The sequence below is a fragment of the Megalobrama amblycephala genome, linkage group LG5, assembly GCF_018812025.1.
Source record: "Megalobrama amblycephala isolate DHTTF-2021 linkage group LG5, ASM1881202v1, whole genome shotgun sequence".
NCBI classification, from domain to species: Eukaryota; Metazoa; Chordata; class Actinopteri; order Cypriniformes; family Xenocyprididae; genus Megalobrama; species Megalobrama amblycephala.
Window position 1 is genome coordinate 29,666,768 of NC_063048.1, and position 22,905 is coordinate 29,689,672.

General features: G+C 37.2%; 1 protein-coding gene across 2 annotated transcripts in view; it reads left to right on the forward strand.

Annotated features, from left to right (window-relative positions):
* kif26ab (kinesin family member 26Ab) overlaps positions 1-22,905 on the forward strand; it is a 108,169-nt gene that overhangs the window by 24,791 nt on the left and 60,473 nt on the right. For both annotated transcript variants that reach the window (XM_048191770.1, XM_048191771.1), the window contains exon 3: positions 18,765-19,253. In XM_048191770.1, coding sequence (XP_048047727.1) covers positions 18,765-19,253 — 489 coding nt within the window. The remainder of the gene's footprint in view (positions 1-18,764; positions 19,254-22,905) is intronic.

A 22,905-nucleotide genomic window follows, 5' to 3' on the forward strand; every position in this document is an offset into this window, starting at 1 on the left:
CCAATAATAAATACTAATTGTTTATTAATAAATATTAATTATTAAAATAAATTATTACATCTAATTTAATATTACATTTAATTCTCAGTTCCACCATTGGTAGACATTTTTTTTTTTGAACACTGTTTAGAAGTATTTGTGATTAAGCTAAATCCCCCCACAGACTCGAATGGCTAATTAGGAAATTCAGTGATTATTAACCTTGGCACTAGACGGCGATCTCCTCGTTTCTTTCATTATAGTCTGGAGTTGATTTACTCTGAATGCTACTTTTAGTCTGACTGTAGAGAGAAAGCAATTCCACGCTGTCATCTGCACACAAAAGCCCTCCTTTTTATATTTTTGGAAAATATTATGCTTTGACATACTTATAAAGTACTTCCTTTCTTTTTAGCAGTTTGACCTTATGTTTACTCTGCTTTTCAAATGATTTAACGCTGCATTATTTTAGAAAATATTTTTATTTTTTCAAGCAAGAAGAAGCTTGGTCATTATACAAAAAATTTGACCAACCAGAATCAAGTGTTCCAGAGAGCCATATAAAAAACTTATAGACTTTATGTAGCCCGGCCCCCTTTCAGCGTTGCGCTCATTGTGTTCTGTCTTCTGGTTTGTATTTCCACAGCATGACGGTAAGATTTTACGGATTTATGAATGAACCGCTCATTTCAAATTCTTCCCGGTTTACTGACATTTGTAAAGACATTGAATCTGTACAATGCTCATGATAATTTTAATGGTAAGTAAACTTGTTTCTCTGGTGCATAAGGGCTATACCCTATACTAAATTGAGTCTGGACAAGATATTTGTTTGTATTTGAATGTACTATTATGGGTGGGTTGATATTGTAAATCAATTCTAGTACAGGAACTCCTGTGGTTATTTTGTGAGTGGTCAAAGGTCAGTGCTCCTGAACGGTTAAGTCAGTTGTAGCTGCAGTGCACTCCTACCCTGACCTTCAGAAGCTGCACAATTAGCTGACCTTTGACATCTCATCCTAGCCAATGAACCCTTATGCACAGAGAACATGCTTACATGCTGTTGTCCTATATTTTGTGTGTGTTTGTTTGGTGAAAATCTCAAAGGGATAGTTCACCCAAAAAAGAAAATTTGATGTTTATCTGCTTACCCCCAGCGCATCCAAGATGTAGGTGTCTTTGTTTCTTCAGTAGAACACAAATGATGATTTTTAACTGCAACCGCTGCCGTCTGTCAGTGGTATAATGCAAGTCAGCGGGAACTTGGACTATAAGAGTAAATAAAACACGACAGACAAATCCAAATTAAACCCTGCGGCTCGTGACGACACATTGATGTCCTAAGACACGAAACGATTGGTTTGTGCGAGAAACCGAACAGTATTTATATCATTTTTTACCTCTAATACACCACTATGTCCAACGGCATTCATCACTCGATTCGTGAGGTCTGATCGCGCTCTGACAACGGCAGTGATGTCTAACACTCATTGAAGTATATGCGCGAGACATCACTGCCGTTGTCAGAGCGTGATCAGACCAAGCGAATCGAGTGATGAATGCAGTTGGACATAGTGGTGTATTAGAGGTAAAAAATGATATAAATACTGTTCGGTCCAATTTATACACTTTTGTAGCATTTTTTTTTTCCATCTTTATGATTCTAAATTCAGAACAGCAGGAACACACTCAGTCTTCACTGAAACTCTGGATAAAGAGAGTGTCCATAATACCGCTCAGCCTCGCTTTAACTGAGTACATGACTGAATCTGTCAGGCCATTAAAAATAATGTAATGAACTCTCAATGTAATAGGCTCTCATTCATATGCAAATCAGAGTGGATTTAGCCCTGGCCTTTCTTGCTGCCTCATTGCACACTGACGCTTGTGACATCACTGTTGGAGATATTCTCAGAACACTTTTATGTTTTAATTGCCTTGATGGACAGAGGACCAACAGGCGGTTTGAATCCATCAACGTTTTCTGTAAGTGCAGGAGAGGTGCATTTATAGGTGTAGTGCTTCTAGGCCATGACAAATTGAACATGTTTTGAATGGAGTTCAGAATGGAGAGTTCAGTTTTTTCTTTTCTTTTTGCCTTGTTTCCATCAAAAGAGACATTTTAGCTCTGATAAATGACATTTATAATATTGGCTCAGTAGAAACAGTCTAAAGCACCTTGGTAATCTTTCTTTTTCTCTCTGTCCCCTCTTCACAATGGTCTGCCCCTCTCCTTATATAATTTTGCCATTTCAATTCTTCCCATTTTAAGTCAGGGTTGCTTCACCTCATCCTGCCATCAATGGGTAGCAGATAGATTTTGCCTTTGTGTAGTTCACTTCAAGGTCGTTTATAGTCATTCCAATTGTTACTGTCACACAAAGTGGCTAAATGCCTTTTGTTACTATTTTTGCTAAGCAAAGATTTCAATAAAGGAAGAGAATGAACGGGGAAAGCATTTTTATAGTCATTACGGTGATTCATTTGTGTGTTCTTCCTTATGTCTGCTCCAGACAGAGAAGAGTTTGGGAATCCTCTGTCTGTCTATCTATCTTTATTCGCTGTGTCTAGACGTCTCTATTCACCCAAAGAAAACATTCAGACCTGCCAATCTCTGAGAGTCTTGGATGTCTGTCTTGATGTGTGTCCAAATATCTGCAGCACAAAGGCTTATTAAATGTCTATTGGATTTTTAATTGACTTTATTTGACACATCAGATTTAACAGCCAAACAAATAATAAAAGCTCTATTTATTTGATCAATTTTCCTAGATTACTTATTTCATTGTATTTTATTGATGAGAAATATGAGTTGTTGATCTCTTCTAAAACATATGGAGACACATGAGAATTTTGAAGGTTTTTTTTTTTTTTTAAAGGGAACCTATTATGCCCCTTTTCACAAGATAATACAAGTATCTGGTGTCCCCAGAATGTGTCTGTGAAGTTTCAGCTCAAAATACCCCACAGATCATTTATTATAGCTTGTCAAATTTGCCCCTATTTCAGTGTGAGCAAAAACATTTTTATGTGTGTCCCTTTAAATGCAAATGAGCTGCTGCTCCCTGCCCACTTTCCAAAAGAGGGCGGAGCTTTAACAGCTGGTTGCTCCACAACAACAAAGCTGGAGAATCTCACGCAGCCAAAATGAGGATTGTCAGTAACGGTGTTCAGCCTTACATTGTTATAACCGGAGTCGGACACTTATGGAGAGACTCATGAAGTTACAACTTTTAGGGGCTGTTCACACAGAATGCGTTTTTCTATTCCAATGCGCTACTTTCCAATTGTTTTTCTATGTAAACACGCACTTGATGGACGTGCATGACCGTTACGCTTGCGTCTTGCATCTCGTTTTTAAGACGCCGTGTCAAGTTAAAAGAATTTCAACTTTTACACGCAGCGCCGCTCATCAATGTCAGTTCCAAAACAGTGGACCAATCAGAAGAACTTGGAGGCGGGGCAAGCGTTGTGAGTTGGCATGACAACTGTTTTATATAATGGCAACATGGTGGAGGAGGCGCTCATTATTATCTTATTTTCTTTTTTTCCATGTCAAAACTTTTATCCTGAGTGCTGCGTCTCGCATTTTTAGACACAAAGACGCGTTCTGTGTGAACGGCCCCTTAGAATGCATCTGGACGTTTCTGAATGGTTAGTGGATAAATTTATGTAGTTGCTGTGGAGTTGATTCAACTCATCGCCTAGCATGTTCCGTCATGTTAATCTTTTGTGCAAAACCTGTATGGACGCCCACCATACATAGCGTACCTATTTGCCAAACAGAGCCATACACACCAGGCTAACGTTTATGATTGCTATCAAATGCTGTGAATGGTTTAAAGGTGCTCTATGTAAGTTTTTGACTGTACTAAAGCATAAAAATACCACAATATGTTTGTAGTTACAGTATTTATTAAACATGCTCAGTTCACTATTCGTTTCTCTGAAAACCATTGCTACAACCAGTTATTCTACTTTAAAATGTTTGTTCAGTGTCAGACTGTCTGTTTTTGTTTCGGTCTGTGCAAAACCGCACGTTGCCAATTTACCCAATAGTATATCACCACCCCAGGTTGCCAGTTTGTGAAAAACACATGGAGCGAATTGCAGCCATGCAAGCCAGCGAACAAACTGGGTCAGAGATCGCAGATTCTACCTGACCTAAAAAGCCTCAGCATCCATCTAAAAATCACTATGAAAGGAAGCATATTAACCCTCAGGGGTCTGAGGATTTTTGGGGCCTGGAGAAGTTTTGACATGCCCTGACATTTGTGCTTTTTTCAGTTGTTCATAAACATATTACTGGAAAAAAGTGTCATTACACTGTATTCAGCACAAACTAGGCTACAATAATATGTGAGGAACATGAATGTACATGTTTGTATTTTTGAAGGAATAACGTTTATGCGTGGTTATTGAAAAAACAAAAAACTTAAGTCACTGAAATAAAGTCAAAAATTATATATTAAATCTGTGTTTACAAGACTTTTGGGTATTGGAGGTTGTAGACTAGAGTTTTTGCTTCAAAATTATGTAAAAATTATCATTCCTACTCCTTCATATAAAACAATAGAGAGATTAAAATTTTCTAAAACATCTTTGGTCAAGAAACACAGTATGCGTGGAGGCGTGAACATGAATAATGGGTGATTCTCACCTGAGAAGACAAAAGAATTGCATAAAGAGCTCTAATGAGCTGCATAAATAATGAGCTCTTTCAGACAGGTAGGCTGTGAAAAAACCCTCTGTTGATCATGTCTCAAGCTCATCATATGGTGTATATCAAACATACAGAAAAAACAGCAATACTGTGAAATATTATTACAATTTAAAATAATGGTATTCTATTATATTCTTTAAAATATAATGTATTTCTGTGATGCAAAGTGTCTGAACAATTATGTTACCTCTATGGCATTTCATATAGGCTTTTAGCTTAAAAGCATGCACATTTGGAGAAATATTGATGGATTCTCATGTTTATGTCAATTTTCTATACAGAGGAGTAATATTTATTCAATATTTATTTTCATCACTGTGAACGCTGGATACTGTTTTCAATTCATACTTGCAGCCGGAGGGCGCTCTGTGCACCTTTAGTCCACAAATGCCAATGCTAAAGAAGAATAGGCAATCCAGGAAATAACTAAACTAACAGAGGCCAGAGATCGCTAACTATGGCTATTCAAAACACTTTTCAAGACAATAAATACACGATTCAGACGATGTATGCATGCATTGCCTCAGAATTTGTGTCTGAATAGCGCTGGCTCCGTGGGCGTGGCCGCATTAGCGGATAATGAGCTGAATCACGGACTTCTGACATGGCTCTCTTTTCATACAGATTACATAAACACAGAATTTTTGTTTTTGATTTGACTTACACGATTTAAAACCTGACATTTCAACGTTTCTTTAGACACAAGTCTAATTTTTTTGTGATTAGTATTCACTAAGTTACAGTTAATTTTCTGAGAACTATCAGATTGGACTTCGTTCAGAGGGAGACGAGAGATCACGCATCATGTTAGTTTTCTTTATTTTACAAAAAACACAACATTTTGTTTTTACTCTGAATGTACACAAATAAAAGAAGATATTCCACAGATTAAAATGGTGTATAGCTCTTAATTGTATGTGCAACATTGACGGAGTATTTTCAGTCTCTTTCACACTGATTAGAAAAAAAACCGCCGTGACCGCCGACCCGAGGGAGTTAAAATGCAATATCTACTCATCATAAATCAATAAATCAACTAATTATCTTAGTGTGTAAGTCTCCTCGCCTTCCAATGTCAATTGACCTCGCTCCTGTTGCGCGTCTTCAAACTGGCAACCCGCGAGAGCATCGAGTCTGAGGAGAAGGGGGCGGGGCAAACAATATTTTGAATTTGGACTGCAGTACCTATTTCAACCACTGTCATTCTTATAGAGCACCTTTAATATTTTTTCCAAAATATCGCTTGGACAGAAACGCTCCTTTTTTTTAGCAGTTGAGCTTGCCAGGGTCAGTTTGCAGGTTATCCATGCTAACGAGACTCTAAATACTGTTCTGTGCTCATCTGTGCAGCCAACAACAGAACAGTTAGCATGCTTTGCTTGGACTTTTGCCATGGTCTTAGAACTGGTAAACTGTTTTCACTTGCCAAAATGGTGAACATGATTTTACCAAGTACAAAATGTTCCTGGATCAACATCTTTGTTGATCCTGGAACAACATTCCAATCAACCGGATTTGAGGGAAAAGTTTACAGTTTATGTCAAGTTTAGGCTTACAACCAGGGTTAGGTGCTTCTACATCAGTGTTATTCACCTATCTTTCCCCTCTGATTTTAGGGATAAATTATGGGTAGTGATAGGTTTAGGGGTAGGAATAGGGTTATGACTAAATTTTCAGACAAGAATGTTGTTCCAGGATCAACAAAATATATTTTTTGTCTTACTTGGCAAAATCACGGTGACCTTGCGAAAACAAAATGACGGCGCCGTGGGTGGAAACGTGCAGATTAATGGGCAGTAATATTATAATAAGATCCCCTTCCTATGTCACTAGGGGAGCAAAATCTGAGCAGCTCGTTTTTTTTTTCACATGCTTGCAGAGAAAGGCTTGCCAAAACAAAGTTACTGGGTTGTCATTTTTCACGTTTTCTGGATTGGTAGATGTGATTATAGCACTATAATCAAGCAGGTTTCTTAATTTACTCTCTATTTAACATGATTTGCTGTATAAGAGAAACAAATGAGATTCATGATTAACAAGACATGATTTTTCATTTTTCTTTCCCACCCTTGTGAACTTGGCCTTGCTCCAGTTGTTTTGACGGATTGAATCACATTTGATTTAGTTGAAAGACGATTGTTGTTGCCAAATGAAAAATGGTTTAGGTCACTGGTTGCCATCTTTCATCATCTGTTGTTGCGAATTATCTGTATATATTATCTGAATATAAATTGTGGTTTAAAGGACAATTTGACAGTAATTTTAACCAAGAAAAATATTTTTTCATACTTTCACATCTTTGTCTAGCAGATGTCGTCCTGTGAATTATATAGTAGCCAGAGTCATCTAATCACATTCCACTCTAGAGTTTACACACTCAGAGCGGTCCAAGACATCAGTCTCTTGTGTGAATTACTCTTCCTAATTATGCTGATGTGCTGCTTTAGATGTGACTTTGGAGATTGAGTTCCAGGGACGAGTGCTTTAGAGCGAGCAATCTCATCAGTTCCCGTGCTGCTGTTGCAGACGAGTGGAGCTCATGCAAATTACTGACGCATGTGTTTGTGTGTTTACCTCTTCCTGTTTGCATTTTTCACTAGGTAATTAACTTCTCTTCTCGCCCGCATGGGCTGGTGTGTGTTAAAGCCGAGAGAGCAGGTCTCTGTTGAAAGCAGATGGCACCGGGAGGGCTTACAGGAAGTTGAGAGGAGGCTTAGAGCTGTGGAAAAGTTCGTGAAAGTTGGATAGAAGCTCTGTTCAGAGTGTTTGTGGATTAAGGTACTTTGATTTTACAGGATATATGCAGATGAATATAGACGTGCAGCAAGTGCACTCACAATAAAGCATGAGCATTGCAATGAGGTCGCTCTCTATTGTGAGCGTGTTTGCTGCGCGTCTACATTTAAAATAATGAATTTGAGCACACAAAAGTTGTCACGTGAGCAGCCCCTTAGAATATTTTTTGCCAATAGGCATATTTTGTGAAAAAGATGTGGGAGGCAAGCACAATGGTCAAACACGTATTTTCACATAGAAAAACAAAAGACACAAATTTCGTCATCAGAATACGCGCTCACTGTACGGATTTTTGTTACCTCTACTTTGTACGCGCAGGTCGCACATGCACATTTAATTTTTTTTGCAGTATTTAGTTTATCCACAAGGTGGCAACTGTGCCCTGGGGGCGTCGATTCACAAGGTAGTCGAAGAAAAACTGCATAAACAGAACAGACCGGAACTCATGCAAGCTACAGCGACATTGGAGACCTACATAGACGTGAGTTTGTGCGAAGAGGTTAGAAAGTACCCTCATTTGTACAACTCTAGCATGAAAGAATACAAAGATGTTGTACCTCGTGGTGAGAGATTGCTCAAAACTGCACATGCGTCGAACACCTGTGTATGCGTACGAGTCAAATGAAGTATACTTTGCGTTCGACTATGTGCGTACACTAGCGCACGTGTACAAAAAGCGAAGTATACCCAGGGCTTTACTCTGTGTGCTAGTGCGCCTTGAATTGTTTTGCATTAAGTAGTTCGACCACAAGGTGGCGACATTGGCCCAGCCTGATTTTTCGATGTCAGAAGAGACATCGCAGAGACTGAACAACAACGAACTACTGGATATGCAACTTAGAGCTTTTTGACTAGCGCTTGTGGAAGGGGCTTAGAAATAACCTCAACTCTGGAGTACAAAGACATTTTTATCACTCATAACTTCTGGAGAGGAATAGCGCAGACACCGCACAAAGATGAAACTTCCTACCATAGATTTGTTGACCATCATTGTTTGCAGACATTATCAAGTGAAGCATACTTTACTGGTCACCGGGATTTGGCAGAGTAAGACGTATCCTGGAACAACATTCCTGTTTGAAAATTTTATCCCCATATCCCTAACCCTAAAGCTAACCCTACCCATCCCTAAAATCAGAGGGAAATAATAGGTGAATGACACTGATGTAGAAGCACCTAATCCTGCCTAAACTTGACATAAACTGTAAAACTCAAATCTAATTGGTTGACTGGAATGTTGTACCAGGATCAACATAGATGTTTATCCAGGGAACATGCTGCACTTGGTGAAATCACACTGACCATACTTTGAAAATCTGTACTCATAATATATCACATATGCAAATTTTTTGCGCCAAAACTGTGGTATACCTAAGGTTTTAGGCTGTTCTCTGCACTAGATCAGACATATTTTATAGGGCTAGTGGACATAATTATGGATTATGACTGACAAATCAAAATTTTTGATCAGAATGTTTGGCTGAAACGTCCGTTCATGGCACGTGTGGCACTCAACAGTACAGCCTCCAGTGATTGAACTGCTGTCAATCTGAACACTCATTGACTCTTCACTCAGGTGGTGCTCTTTCCCAAAGTGCTCAGTGGTGCCATCTGCCTTGATTAGCTTATTAATAGTCAAGAACACCCACAATCCCTTGCAGCAATTACTTTTCCTTCCCTGTTCTTCACCTTTCTGCAGGCAGCTGTACTTTTAAACAGATTGAAGAGTTGATTTATTGTTTTTTTATTTCCATAAACGCATGGCTAAATAGATAAATAAATCAAGAGCAGTCTGGAGAGTTTCCAAAAAGTCTCTGCAAATCAACTATTTTAATTAGTTGCAGAAAGTAAGCCGGTGAGCATGTATAAATATGTATGTGCAAGTGAGTCTCTAAAGCAACATAACGTGGCGTTGTTAGTTTAACTAAGTTTAACTCCAGCATTAGCCCTGGGTTACATAAAACTCTATGTTGTGCTGAGGCTCTGGAGTTATGTGTTCTGCTTCAAAACTTAGTGAGCTGCCTATCTAGACAGCATTTTAAGACCAAATTATTGTTTTGGCCAAAACCAGGCATTGCCTGTGGGCTTCATGTAGAAAGCACTCACTGTAATGGGGAAAAACACCTAAGATGGACAGATTTGACTATAAATATATTTGATTCAATACTGAAAACATTTTTATGTGTGTGTTGTTAACTAAGCAACATGCTAACTCTCTTGGTTGTGAGTTGCCTCTCGTATAAATATAAATAATAATACAAAAAAAAGTAATTGAGACTTTTCATTTCACAATTTTCACTTTATTTCTCAAAATCCAATTTTAAATTGCAATTGTGAGTTAACATCTCAAACATTCAGACTTTTTCCCCCTCAGAATCTCGCAGTTCTCACTTTTGTGATAAATTTGCAAGTCAGAGAAAGTGAGATATAAACTTTTTGCAATTTCCATTTTATTTTTTATTCCGTGGCGGAAACAGGCTTTCATGTGATGCAGACAGCAAGGCCGCTCACAAGGCTTGGGAACATATAACTAAAGTCAAACACACAAACAAGTGCTTATAGTTTGTCTTGCAGCAATAAACTGCTATTTAAGCTTTGGAAATATTGGTCTGTGGTTCCAGCAGCCTCAATACTGACTGGCTGCCCATCCAAGGTTTGACGAGGCACTGACAGCTGGAGTGATCCATGAGGAGAGTGAATGGGATGGTGACAGACAGACGGGTGACAGTATTGTGGGTTATCCAAACAGTTCTGGATAAAACTGGTTTCTTTTTCAAGCCCCAGTGAACAGGAAAAGCTGTTTAAGTATCTTACCGTTGAGAGCGATCTATGACGGATAGGTGATTGGGACATACCTGCATTCTTTTTGCATGGACCCTGGAGATTGAAGAGGTTCATGCCTATATACAAGTAAATCAACTGCGAACTACACCTGAAAGGTAAAATTTGGCTTACTCGGACCATATGTGCGTAGATGTACTTTTAAAATCTGGTAAATGCTGGCTGGCTCACTTTTTTTTAGCAAGGTCTTTTCTTGATCAAATAAATTTTTCATGATTTTTACTGGTCAGTAATCTGTAATCACATTTTCTTCACTTTAGTAAGATTTAGTACAACTGATTCATCAAAATCAGGCCAGTGTTTAAGAGAGGTCTTGATCTTTTGACTGTGTGCTACATAAATATTCATGCATGCTAGCTTTGATTTATGAAATCTGCCACTTTGTCATATTTATAGGATTGAAATCATATGATTTAATTTGTGTAATTTTGGAAAATTGGTCAATTATAGTTTAGCAGTGACTACAAAAAAATAATGCCGTGATTGAACAATTTCAATAAAGTATTTGAGAAAGCTGTGTAATTTATATCATATGCATGCAGAATAAAAGAAATAATGCCACTGACAGAGGATATAATCAATCAGGCAGTAATGAGAGAGCACCAACTGTGGCCTGTCAAGACGGTCACTCAGCAGACAGACAAACATCTGTGTTTCTAATGACCCTCTGTCTCATTCTCCCGTGGTGTGTGTGATCGTCTTACTGCAGTAAACACATGTTAATAGGAGCCGAGGTTTGCTGGTTTTCACTGGTTTCACTAATGTGCCTTTTTACAGAGATGAACAGTGCCATGTGTGATAATATTATCATGGTGTTTTTTTTGTAGTTTAACATTTTTTATTCCTTTACGAATAGATTAATTTAACCCCATTCATTCATTTATTCGTTCGTTCATTCATTCATTCATTCATTCATTCATTCATTCATTCATTCATTCGCTTGCAACAATTGAAATGTGTAAACTATGTATATAATGTAATGTTTCTAAAAAAAATATTTATTTATTTTATTGGCAGCCAAGGTAAGTCAAACCCCATATGCTCTTATTACACACACACATAGATATCGATGCGGGTGTACACACACACACACACACACACACACACACACACACACACACACTTGCCGCCATCCTATCAAACTCCTGTAATTACACCCATAGAGGCCCAGAGGATCTCAGAGCTCCTGGTCTATAGCTTACATTATGGCCTTGATTAGGAATCCCTCCTGGACTGCGTTTGGGTAGATTGACCATGGCATATGTGTGTGTGTGTTTGTGTAGGGGTCCACGGGGATTATCGTTGGATGTGGTCTTTAGCTTTTAGAGTATAGTGAATGTAATCTGTATTAATGGCCTGCTGTGAAAAGACCCAGCGCTCACCTTTTCACTACAGGGTGTGTAGCAACAGCTGTTCCCGGGACTTTCACGCAACCCGGTTTCCATCTCAGAAAAGCTCCTCCCTCACATACCTGCAGCAAAAGTGCCAAATCACCTTTACCAGTTGCTGGAGACTCATTCAAGTCAAGTCAAGTCACCTTCAATTATATAGCACTCTATACAATACAGCTTTACAGTGATAAACAGGAAAATAACGATTCAGTGTTGCAAACAGAATTCAATTCGGCTGTAAAGCAGCTCTAAAAAAAGATAATAGTAAACAGTCATTCATTATTCAGGTGAAATCAGTGCAGTGTTGATTCATTTCGGTTCAATAAAATACATCAATTATAAAATGAGTTCAATTCAGCTATATAGCGTCTCTCCAGAAAACAGTAATGTCATCAACCAGCTATATATACAGTATATATGTGTGTGTGTGTGTATATGTATAACTCACAACTTTTTTTTTTTTTGGTCTACTAGAAATTATCATGTGTTGTCAGCTTTGACATATTGAATGGAATGTGGGCTACTTCTGTTTCTCACAGCCTTGTTTTCAGTCTTGTCGAATTAAATATGGCATCTAGCAATCTTTTTCAGTCATGGTGGTCAAATATCAAATATCATAGATAAAGATCCATCATCTTATGTTTTTTTCCCCCCTCTCTTTCCACCTTCTCATTTGTTAGCTATATCTCCCTTTCCTTTCTCTCTTCTTTTCACTCACATGTATCTTTGTAGCTCCTCCCCCACCCTTGTATTCTCTGTCCTTTCCCCACACTCATATCTCATCATCATTAGTTTTAGAGACAGTCAGACTAGCGGGCTGAGGGCACACATGTAGTCATTTATCCTTCTGTTCGCTTTCTGTTCTTTAGTGCATCACTAATCAGCGGATAGATCCCTGCATTCATCTCCAGAGCTTCATAAAAACCCAGAGCTGACTGCCAATAAAGTCACACAATGGCCAAATACAAGCCCCAAGGCCAGGGGTCTAACCCTCATCTTACCTCACTCTCTCTCTCACTTCTCAATTTTTTATATTTCCCTGGCACTGGTGGATGGATGGTACCATCCTAATGGCAGTACATTTTACTATACCGCAGCAAGTACTTGTATGTCTTTAAAGGCATAATATGTACATTTTTGCCACTAGAGGTCGCTTATTCAAAATAAAGGCGAAGCTTGATGACGCCTTGATTTCGCGGAATCATGGAAGGTGTTATCTTCACATATATAGCTGCTGGAAAAGAATCGGGATAGTCCGTGTCCTGGTTAAAATTACTTATTTTTCTGGATTTAAACATTCTTGGAAACATATGGGATAATGTAATTATACAAGTCAACAAAATATATATATATATAAAAATTCTTAAATATTGTGCCTTTAAGTTAATGTGAAATCAGAATACATTCTTTACATTCTTAAAGTGTCCCTATTGTGCTATATTAAAGGTGCCATTGAACGTTTTTTTACAAGATGTAATATAAGTCTAAGGTGTCCCCTGTCTGTGAAGTTTCAGCTCAAAATACCCCATAGATTTTTTTAATTCATTTTTTTAACTGCCTATTTTGGGGCATCATTAACTATACACCGATATATAGGTTGCGGCCCCTTTAATTCTCGTGCTCCCCCGCCCACGGAGCTCGCGCTTGCTTTAACCAGCATAAACACAGTTTACACAGCTAATGGACTACTTGCACAGCTACTTCCGCTTTCTACTTATTACGGCTCGAGCATTTCCGGTCAGAGTTCAGCGCACTTATATACAGAGAGCTTCTTGTGAAAACGCAGATTATTACTACATTTTAGGGCTGCGAAATGTTTTTTAAACAATTAATCATATTCTCTGCATTAACATTAATTATCTTCAAATGCGCATTCTGAATAATAAATAAATATATTTCCCATTCATTAGCAGTGTTTTTCTCTTAATCATCATATTTCATACCTGTTAAATTTACATTTAAATGAATTTGACTGATAAACACAGGAAGTGCATTGTTTTACTATGGTAAGTGTAGTAACGATGGGTGACAACGCATTATCACGATGGCAAGACAAACAAAAAAAAAAGTTAAAACTGCTCTTTTATTCCAGTGTTTGAAATAGTTGAATGAATGTGATAACTGCTTTAACGGTGTTATTAATTAATCTTAAAGAATAACGCAATGACAGCGCAACTACCTTGACTATTAGGATTTTTGGCATAAATGTGTGAATTACATAAATAGTTGTCAGAAAAAATGGCACAGAATAGAGACTAAAATATTATGTTCATTCTGATCTTATTTATCACGTCTCACACTGCAGCGTCGCAATCACTATTAGAGCGCTGACACCCTGTGGTGAAAGAATCACAGCTTATGTTGGATTAAAACTTAAAGTTCCGTTGAGTTTGGAAAGGTCTGTACACGGTAATCATCAGAATCTCTTCTCTTGTCTCTGAATATGTCTGGAATTTAAAATCATCCCGAGGGCTCTCGTTTTAAGAGGGGTTTAGTTATCTATGTGATAACGGCGCATTGAAAATATATATAATCGGAAACAACCATAAACAACTGAGCCGTAATATTTCAAACCGGATGTGCGTCACGAGGCTCAGTGCAAGTAGTCCATATAACCCTCAAAATGGATCTTTACAAAGTGTTCGTCATGCATACTGCATGTATGTGTCGGATTATGTGAGTATTGTATTTATTTGGATGTTTACATTTGAATCTGAATGAGTTTGAGGTTTTGCTCCGTGGCTAAAGCTAACATTACACACTGTTGGAGAGATTTATAAAGAATGAAGTTGTGTTTATGCATTAAACAGACTGCAAGTGTTAAAAAATGAAAATAGCGACGGCTCTTTTCTCCGTGAATACAGTAAGAAACAATGGTAACTTTAACCACATTTAACAGTACATTAGCAACATGCTAACGAAACATTTAGAAAGACAATTTACAAATATCACTAAAAATATCATGTTATCATGGATCATGTCAGTTATTATTGCTCCATCTGCCATTTTTCGCTGTTGTCCTTGCTTGCTTACCTAGTCTGATGATTCAGCTGTGCACAGATCCAGACGTTAATACTGGCTGCCCTTGTGTAATGCCTCGATCATGGGCTCTTTGGGCTGGCATATGCAAATATTGGGGGCGTACACCCCAACTGTTACGTAACAGTCTGTGTTATGTTGAGATTCGCCTGTTCTTTGGAGGTCTTTTAAACAAATGAGATTTATATAAGAAGGAGGAAACAATGGAGTTTGAGACTCACTGTATGTCATTTCCATGTACTGAACTCTTGTTATTCAACTATGCCAATATAAATTCAATTTTTAATTCTAGGGCACCTTTACAGGTGTCTAAAGGTGTTTTGGAGGTCTCCTACAGTAGATTTATATGCATCCAAGATCAAAAAACACTTTAATTTTCTCGTAATATACATTACATATCACCTCATTTCTCAAAGAGTCTGAAAATGGTTTGTTCGAAGATAAAGTCTCTCTGAAACCCTCATTTCTACAAGTCTACTCTGGTCTGATTGGTCAAACGGCCCAGTCTGTTATGATTGGTCTTCTGCTTACGGAAACCAAACGACCATTACCATATCTGAATTTCAGCTCTGGACCTTCCTCAGCGCTTGGTAAACAGTAAACAATACAGGTTTTTCCTGTACGAATTCCAGCACGAGTCCTCATTCTTTTTCATGTAAAGTGGATTCACAGCAATGTAAACGGCGTTATCTCGACATGTTGACAACACGACCCAAACTCTTCCAGGCCTCAGCGACTACAGTGTTTGAGGGCAGGGCAAAGAAGACATTGTTCACGAGCAGCCAATGAAGAGGCTAGGCTGCATTATGCAAATGTATTACATTGTATGTAACAGGAAGTGAGACTGGAATTGCTGATGACTCTTTTAGCAGTTCAGAATCGATCCTTTCTTTAGAAGACAATAACTTTGTTTGCCGTGCACTTTGATCTTTACAACTTTGCAGACCTTTTACATTCACAAACAGATATATTACACACTGCATGAAAGGTAATATTCGAAAAGCTTAAAATATCAGTTCCTGGTCTTGTTGTTTATGATTCTGTCCATGTTATTTCAAGGATTGTTAATTTTTTTGCAATTTTCCACCAATGTAATAACTTGCCCCACCTCTGAAATGACTTACTTTTTCAAACCCCTCCAACCACCTGGCTTCATTCTAATATGTAACACCCACTTTTCAGTCATTCAGTTGTCCCAAAAGTCCCATCTTGCATTTTCTTTCATTGAAAACACTGTTTAACCTTGAATATGTCAGATTACATCCAACAAGACTTAAAAGATTGGGGTCAGTAAAAATGTGAAAGAGTGGTTTTGAAAGAAGTCTCTTATGCTCACCAAGACTGCATTTATTTGATCAAATGTAGTAAAAACATTAATAATTTCTATTTTAAAATGTAATTTATTCCTGTGATGGCAAAACTGAATTTTCAGCATGATTACTCCAGTCGTCAGTGTGACATGATCCTTCAGATATCATTCTAATATGCTGATTTTGTGCTTTAGACAAATTTATTATTATTATTATTATCATCAATGTTGATACTGACACCAAACTTATGAACGGGAGTGTGCATACAGTGTAAATCATAAACGTCATGAAAACATCTGTAAAATCTCGTTCTACCATCTGAACACACACACACACATACACACACACACACACCTCAGCGCTAACTGGTTCTTTTTTCAACCCTGTAGCCAGTATTTTGTTGGCTTTGTGTTCACAGGCTTCAAAATTCGAATATTTATCTAAATGATCATCTTTAAATATTCATGCCCTTTTGAACAGTCCCACACAGAATATTTAGTAATTGGACTCTAGCACACCAAAGTTGAGAAGTTTAAATCAGGGCGTACTCACAAACATCCGTCTGCATTCCCAACTGTCTGTAGGAGGAGACCCCATATTTTATTTAACAGAGGAGTTAAGGATGTCTTTTGCTTGCATATAGTCTGTTTGAGGGTTTTGTGTAGTAATTATGATTTAATTGCAGTAACTATCCTAATTTAGTTGTAGTCCCTTTGGGTTCGCGCTTATCCAGGTTACGACTGTGTCTCCATGAAAAACAGGCTCCATAAACATTAATGCTGCCCTGGGATCCAGTCAGGGTCTAATCTCCTTAATACTGATCTAGAGTGTGAGATTTGTCTCTCCAAAGACCAGAAGTGCGTGTGGATGTGAAAGAGTAATTACAGCATTATAAATTAGTGCTGGGAAGGAATAGTTTGCTGTAAAATTAGCATTCTGTCATCATTTACTCACACTCATGTCATTCCATTCTTCTGTGGAGCACAAAAGACAAAACGTCCAGGCAGCTTTTTTTTTTCTCTCTCTCCTGAATAGACTAAATAATAAGAGAATTTTCATTTTTAAGTGAAGAATTGCTTTAAAATCCAAGCATGTAATTAATTTCAAGCATGTAATTAATTTCCTATCAATTCTACATGTTTACCTGTGTGTGTTTTTATAACGGTGGCTGGTTAATCCTTTATGTTCGGTAGTATTATCATGATAAGTGATCTTGTATTGTAGCAATAGTTACCTGCTCCGAGCACTTCATTGTGTTTGAGTGCGAGTACACAGATATAAGCCCCTGTCCATCAGGTAGACTGGCGTCATGCCCCTGGCATTGAATGGGAGATGATTATTTTCATGCTGGGTCTCTTGTCATATCTCTCCCTGCTGGGAGTCTTATCAAATGTAAATACATGCTGCAATGTGCTTCATGCCCGGGCTCAGCTGTTGTTTTCTTTACACCCTACCGCCCACCACCCCACCCCACCCCACCGCACCGCTCAATCCTTCCACCCACAAAACTCTTACTTTTCAGCTCCGCTTAGTTTGAAATATTATAATTACGATGAGGCTTCTGGGACAACTAGGAAAATCTTATCTAAATGTCTGCAGGCTGTGGCTGTGCTGGTTTTGATCAGTAAAATACATCCAAATATATATTTTCTGTAAATTTTTAAATGGCCTGCTAATAAAATGCTGTTTATTGTTATAAAAACAATGAACATTTTTATTATTAATGTCACTTTGAAATGTTTCTTTATTTTAGACTGAGCATGGATAAATCTGGAAATAAGAAAATGTATCCATATTTTAATATTATTTTATTCTATATTCTTTACAACATAAAATATAAAAACATTTATACATAACATTATAAAACAGAAACATATTTATATTTTATATTTATATTTCTCATTTTTAAATTACAGATATTTATAGTTATAGCTATAAGTATAGCTAATATATAGAATATATTATTATATAACTATAATTATAGCTAATATACAGAAACAAAATATTGTTGTTGCTGCTGTTGTTGTTGAGGAAGAAGATGATGATAAATAACTGTAATAAAATAATGCATTTATTATTATTATTATTATTATTATTATTATTATTTTAAACCTTATTTTATTTTTCAAATTTTAGAGATTTTTAACTGTTATTTTATACTTCAGACACCAAGCCAGAATTCATTATATTTTTAATTTTTCTAATATTATTATTATTAGTTGTTATTAGTATTATTAGTAGTTATTAGTAGTAGTGGTACTATATTAACAATAATAATAATAATAATAATAATAATAACAATAATAATGTATTTATCGTTATTGTTGTTGTTGTGTTTTTAAAAAAACTTTTCATTTTCAAATTACAGAAAATTATGGTTATAGCTATATGTATAGCTAATATATAGAATATATAATTATATAACTAATTCTAGCTAATATACAGAAGCAAAATATCGTTGTTGCTGCTGTTATTGAGGAAGATGATGATGATAAATAATAATAATAATAATAATAATAGTAATAAAAATAATGCTATATTTTATTTATTATTATTATTATTATTTATAACTTTACTGTTATTTTTTACTTTATACACCAAGCCAGAATTCATCTGGAAAACATAATGAAAACAATCATCATTTATAGCTGTAAAAGCTCTTTTCTCCTCTTTTGCTCTCTGTAGGATCCAGGATTTGCTTCCTTTATCATCGACCAGCTGCAAGTGCCTGATTGGCCACTGAAAGGAGGACATGAAGGAACTAGGTGTCAGGTGTGCGGCACACCTGCACAGCAACTAAAACAGCAGGCAATTCAGACTCTCCAAGAACTGTACCCTGTTTCCAACATGCCATCCCTGCCTCCCAACACCTTTCCTGGGCATCCCACCAGGCTGATGACTCACAATGTGGTCAGTCTGTCCTCTAGACCTACCAAATCGAGGATACCTCACCCAGCGCACAGCGTCCTACCTGTGGGGGAGCGGCAACGTGAGCTGGGCTGGTCTCAGAGCCCGTCTCCCAGCGCTGGTGCATTGAAACCCAGCGTGCAGGTGACCATGGGAGGAAGACCTCTGACGGGGACCATCAGCTCAGTCACCATTCAAGCCCAGCAATATTTGGAGGGCATGTGGAGCATCTCGCGCGTCAATAACTTCCTGCCTCAACCAAACCCGGTATGCAACCTTCCATTTCTCTCCAGCCACAAGATCTTGTGTTTATGCATTAAATGAATTTATTGGTAATCAGTTGATCTGATGTATCAGATCACATCTACTACTATAATAAAGAACAAGCTCCTATGTGTTCAGTTTATAAGTGACCATGTTTATTCCCTGCAAAGGATTCATCATCTACAGCAGAAGCTTGTTTCTGCAACAAAAAAAAAAAATGTTTGACTTTTTGTCTCACAATTCTGACTTTTGTTCTCACAATTGCAAGTTTACACCTCACAATTCTTTCTTTTCTCAGAATTACGAGATATAAATTACAAGATATTCTGAATTTATAACTTGTAGTTGCGTGTTATAAAGTCAGAATTGCAAGATATAAACTCCCAATTCTGAGAAAAAAATGTATTTTTGACTTCATAACACAATTGCGAGTTTATATCATGCAATTCTGACTATATAACTCGCAATTGTGAGTTTAAATATCACATTTCTGACTTTATAACTTGAAATTGTGAGTTTATATCACACAATTCTGAGAAAAAAAGTCAGAATGATAAGATAAAAAGTTGCAATTAACTTTTATTTTTTATTCGCTGTCGGAAACAAGTTTCCATAGATTTTACAGGGTGTTGGGGTTGAAAATAAATGATCTAGATGCACTTTTACACCTTTCCCAGTCAAATGTGCTGCTGTTATTGTCATATAATGGTTGAGAAGTATGGAAAAGTTCACTTTGTAGTGCTTTTTGAAGCATGATTGTTTCAAAAACCCCAGCATAGGCATCAGTTATAACGTTTGATCCAATTATGTGAGCTACAGCTGCCTGAATGAATTGCAGATTAAAACACCTGCATAACTGAATTCCATGCACTCAGTTAGGCATGGAGAGCATGCTTGAAACATAATGCACCGAGACTGTGTGTTAACATTATGCGGTCTCATTAACAGATTTGTAAATCTCTAGTGCAGTTTCACATTGTCAGTGCACCTGTTAATTTATGAGTGAGTGTTTTGGAAATGAGTATCACGTTGTCTGTGAATGTAGCAGGGATTGGTATTGCTGTTTCAGTTACACTTTACAACGAGGCAAAATCACCTAGCAGCCATACCTTAAAATCCCTGGTAACACCACCAAATTTGGCACAAACCAAGTCAAAACCCATATCTATAGAAAAAAAATATATATATTTATTCAACTTTTTTTCCATTATTCTACAATTGTTTGATTGAATTGCATTAATGAAACAGACAGCCTATAAATATTAAGACCTACTGTACAAAACAGATTTAATATAATGTTACACATCAGATGTTTTTCCCCAACAGTTAACCAAACTTTCACTTAAGACACAACAGATAATAATCGCCAAGACAGATTTTTTTGAAATGCTGCAATTCTGTGTATGTGTGTATAACGGGATCGCGCTGTCTGAGGCAGCTTTGTGCTCACGCTTCGGTTCTGTCAGTCAGCGTGAGTAAGATAGTTTTGTTTAAATCAGCATGAAAACCCACTTCATTGGTCCAGACTCATGCCTTCGAGAATTCGCTAAGAATATTCACAAAGTTGGACTGCTGCGCTTTAAAACAATACCAAACTTGTCCTGATGGAAGCACCAGTCTTCGAGAAGTAAGCAGAGAAAAACTGAATTTTTCATAGGCAAAGGAAAGGTACTCTTCTCAGAAAACATACAAATAAAGATACTTTTAGATGGTTAATTGCGATTTGGAGCATTGGGATCGCTAGACGAGGGCTTAATGAACTAATTTTCGACAATTTTTCACTTGTTTTGCCTGTAGCTCGAAATTAGCCTGTGCGCATTCTGACTCATTTTGCCAGCATGGGTCACAAATATTAAGACGCACAACCATTTTTCAACTGTGATAATAAGAAATGTTACTTGAGCACCATATCAGCATATTAGAATGATTTCTGAAGGATCATGTGACACTGAAGACTGGAGTAATAATGCTGAAAATTCAGTTTTGCCAACAAAACAAAATATTTGCCTATAATTGTTCATAATATTACTGTCATTACTGTATTTTTGGTCAAATAAATGCAGCCTTGGCGGGTATAGACTTTCCAACTTCTAAAATTTGAACGGCAGTATATATACAGGTGCTGGTCATATAATTAGAATATCATGAAAAAGTTCATTTTTTTATTGTAAATTATTTTTAAAAATTAAACTTTCATATATTCTAGATTCCCTACATGTAAAGTAAAACATTTCAAAAGTTTTTTTTTTTAAATTTGATGATCAGAGCGTACAGCTCATGAAAGTCCAAAATCCAGTATCTCAAAATAATAGAATATTTCCTAAGATCAATCAAAAAATGGATTTTCAAAACAGTAAAGTTCAAGTTCTTTAAAGTGTGTTCATTTGTACACTCAATACTTGGTCGGCAGCACATATTACAGCAAATGACTTGCTCTAGCACAAATTACAGCATCAGTGAAGTGTGGCATGGAAGTGATCAGCCTGTCGCACTGCTGAGGCACTATTGAGCCTTCAGATCATCTGTATATTGTTGGATCGACTGTTTCTCATCTTTCTCTTGAAAATATCCCATAGATTCAGGTCAGGCATGTTGGCTGGCCAATAAAACACAGTAATATCATGGTCAGCAAACCACTTGGAAGTGGTGTTTGCACTGTGGGCAGGTGCTAAAGTCCTGCTGGAAAAGGAAATCAGCATCTCCATAAAGCTTGTCAGCAGATGGAAGCATAAAGTGCTCCAAAATCTCCTGGAAGATGGCTGCATTGACTTTGCACTTGATAAAACACAATGGACCAACACCAGCAGACGTCACGGCCCCCCAAATCATTACTAACTTCAGAAACTTCCCACTAGACTTCAAGCAGCTTGGATTCTGTGCCTCTCCAGTCTTCCTTCAGACTCTGGGACCATGATTTCAACATGAAATGCAAAATTTACTTTTATCTGAAAAGAGGACTTTCGACCACTGTTCACTGTCCAGTTCTTTTTCTCCTTAGCCCAGGTAAGAAGCTTCTGACGTTGTTTCTGTTTCAGAAGTGGCTTGGTAGTCCTTTTCCTGAAGATGTCTGAGTGTGGTGACTCTTGATGTGCTGACTCCGGCTTCATTCTACTCACTGTGAAGCTCTCCCAAGTGTTTGAATCGGCTTTACTTGACAGTATTCTCAAGCTTGTGGTCATCCCTGTTGCTTGTGCACCTTTGCCTACCCTATTTCTTCCTTCTAGTCAACTTTGTATTTAATATGCTTTGATACATCACTCTGTAAACAGCCACCACATTCAGTAATGACCTTCTGTGACTTACTCTCTTTGTGGAGGGTGTCAATGATTGTCTCCTGGACCATTGCCAAGTCAGCAGTCTTCCCCATTAGTGTGGTTTCAAAGAACAAGAGATACCCGGAATTTATACTGTAGGGATGGTCATTTAATGAAACTCAAAATAAAAATTTCTAATATTTTGAGATACTGGATTTTGGACTTTCATTAGCTGTACGCTCTAATCAACAAATTAAAAAAAACAAAAAAAAACAAAAAAAAAACTTTTGAAATGTTTTACTTTACATGTAGGGAATCTAGTATAAATGAAAGTTTCATTTTTTAAAATAATTTACAATAAAAAAATGAACTTTTTCACAATATTCTAATTATATGACCAG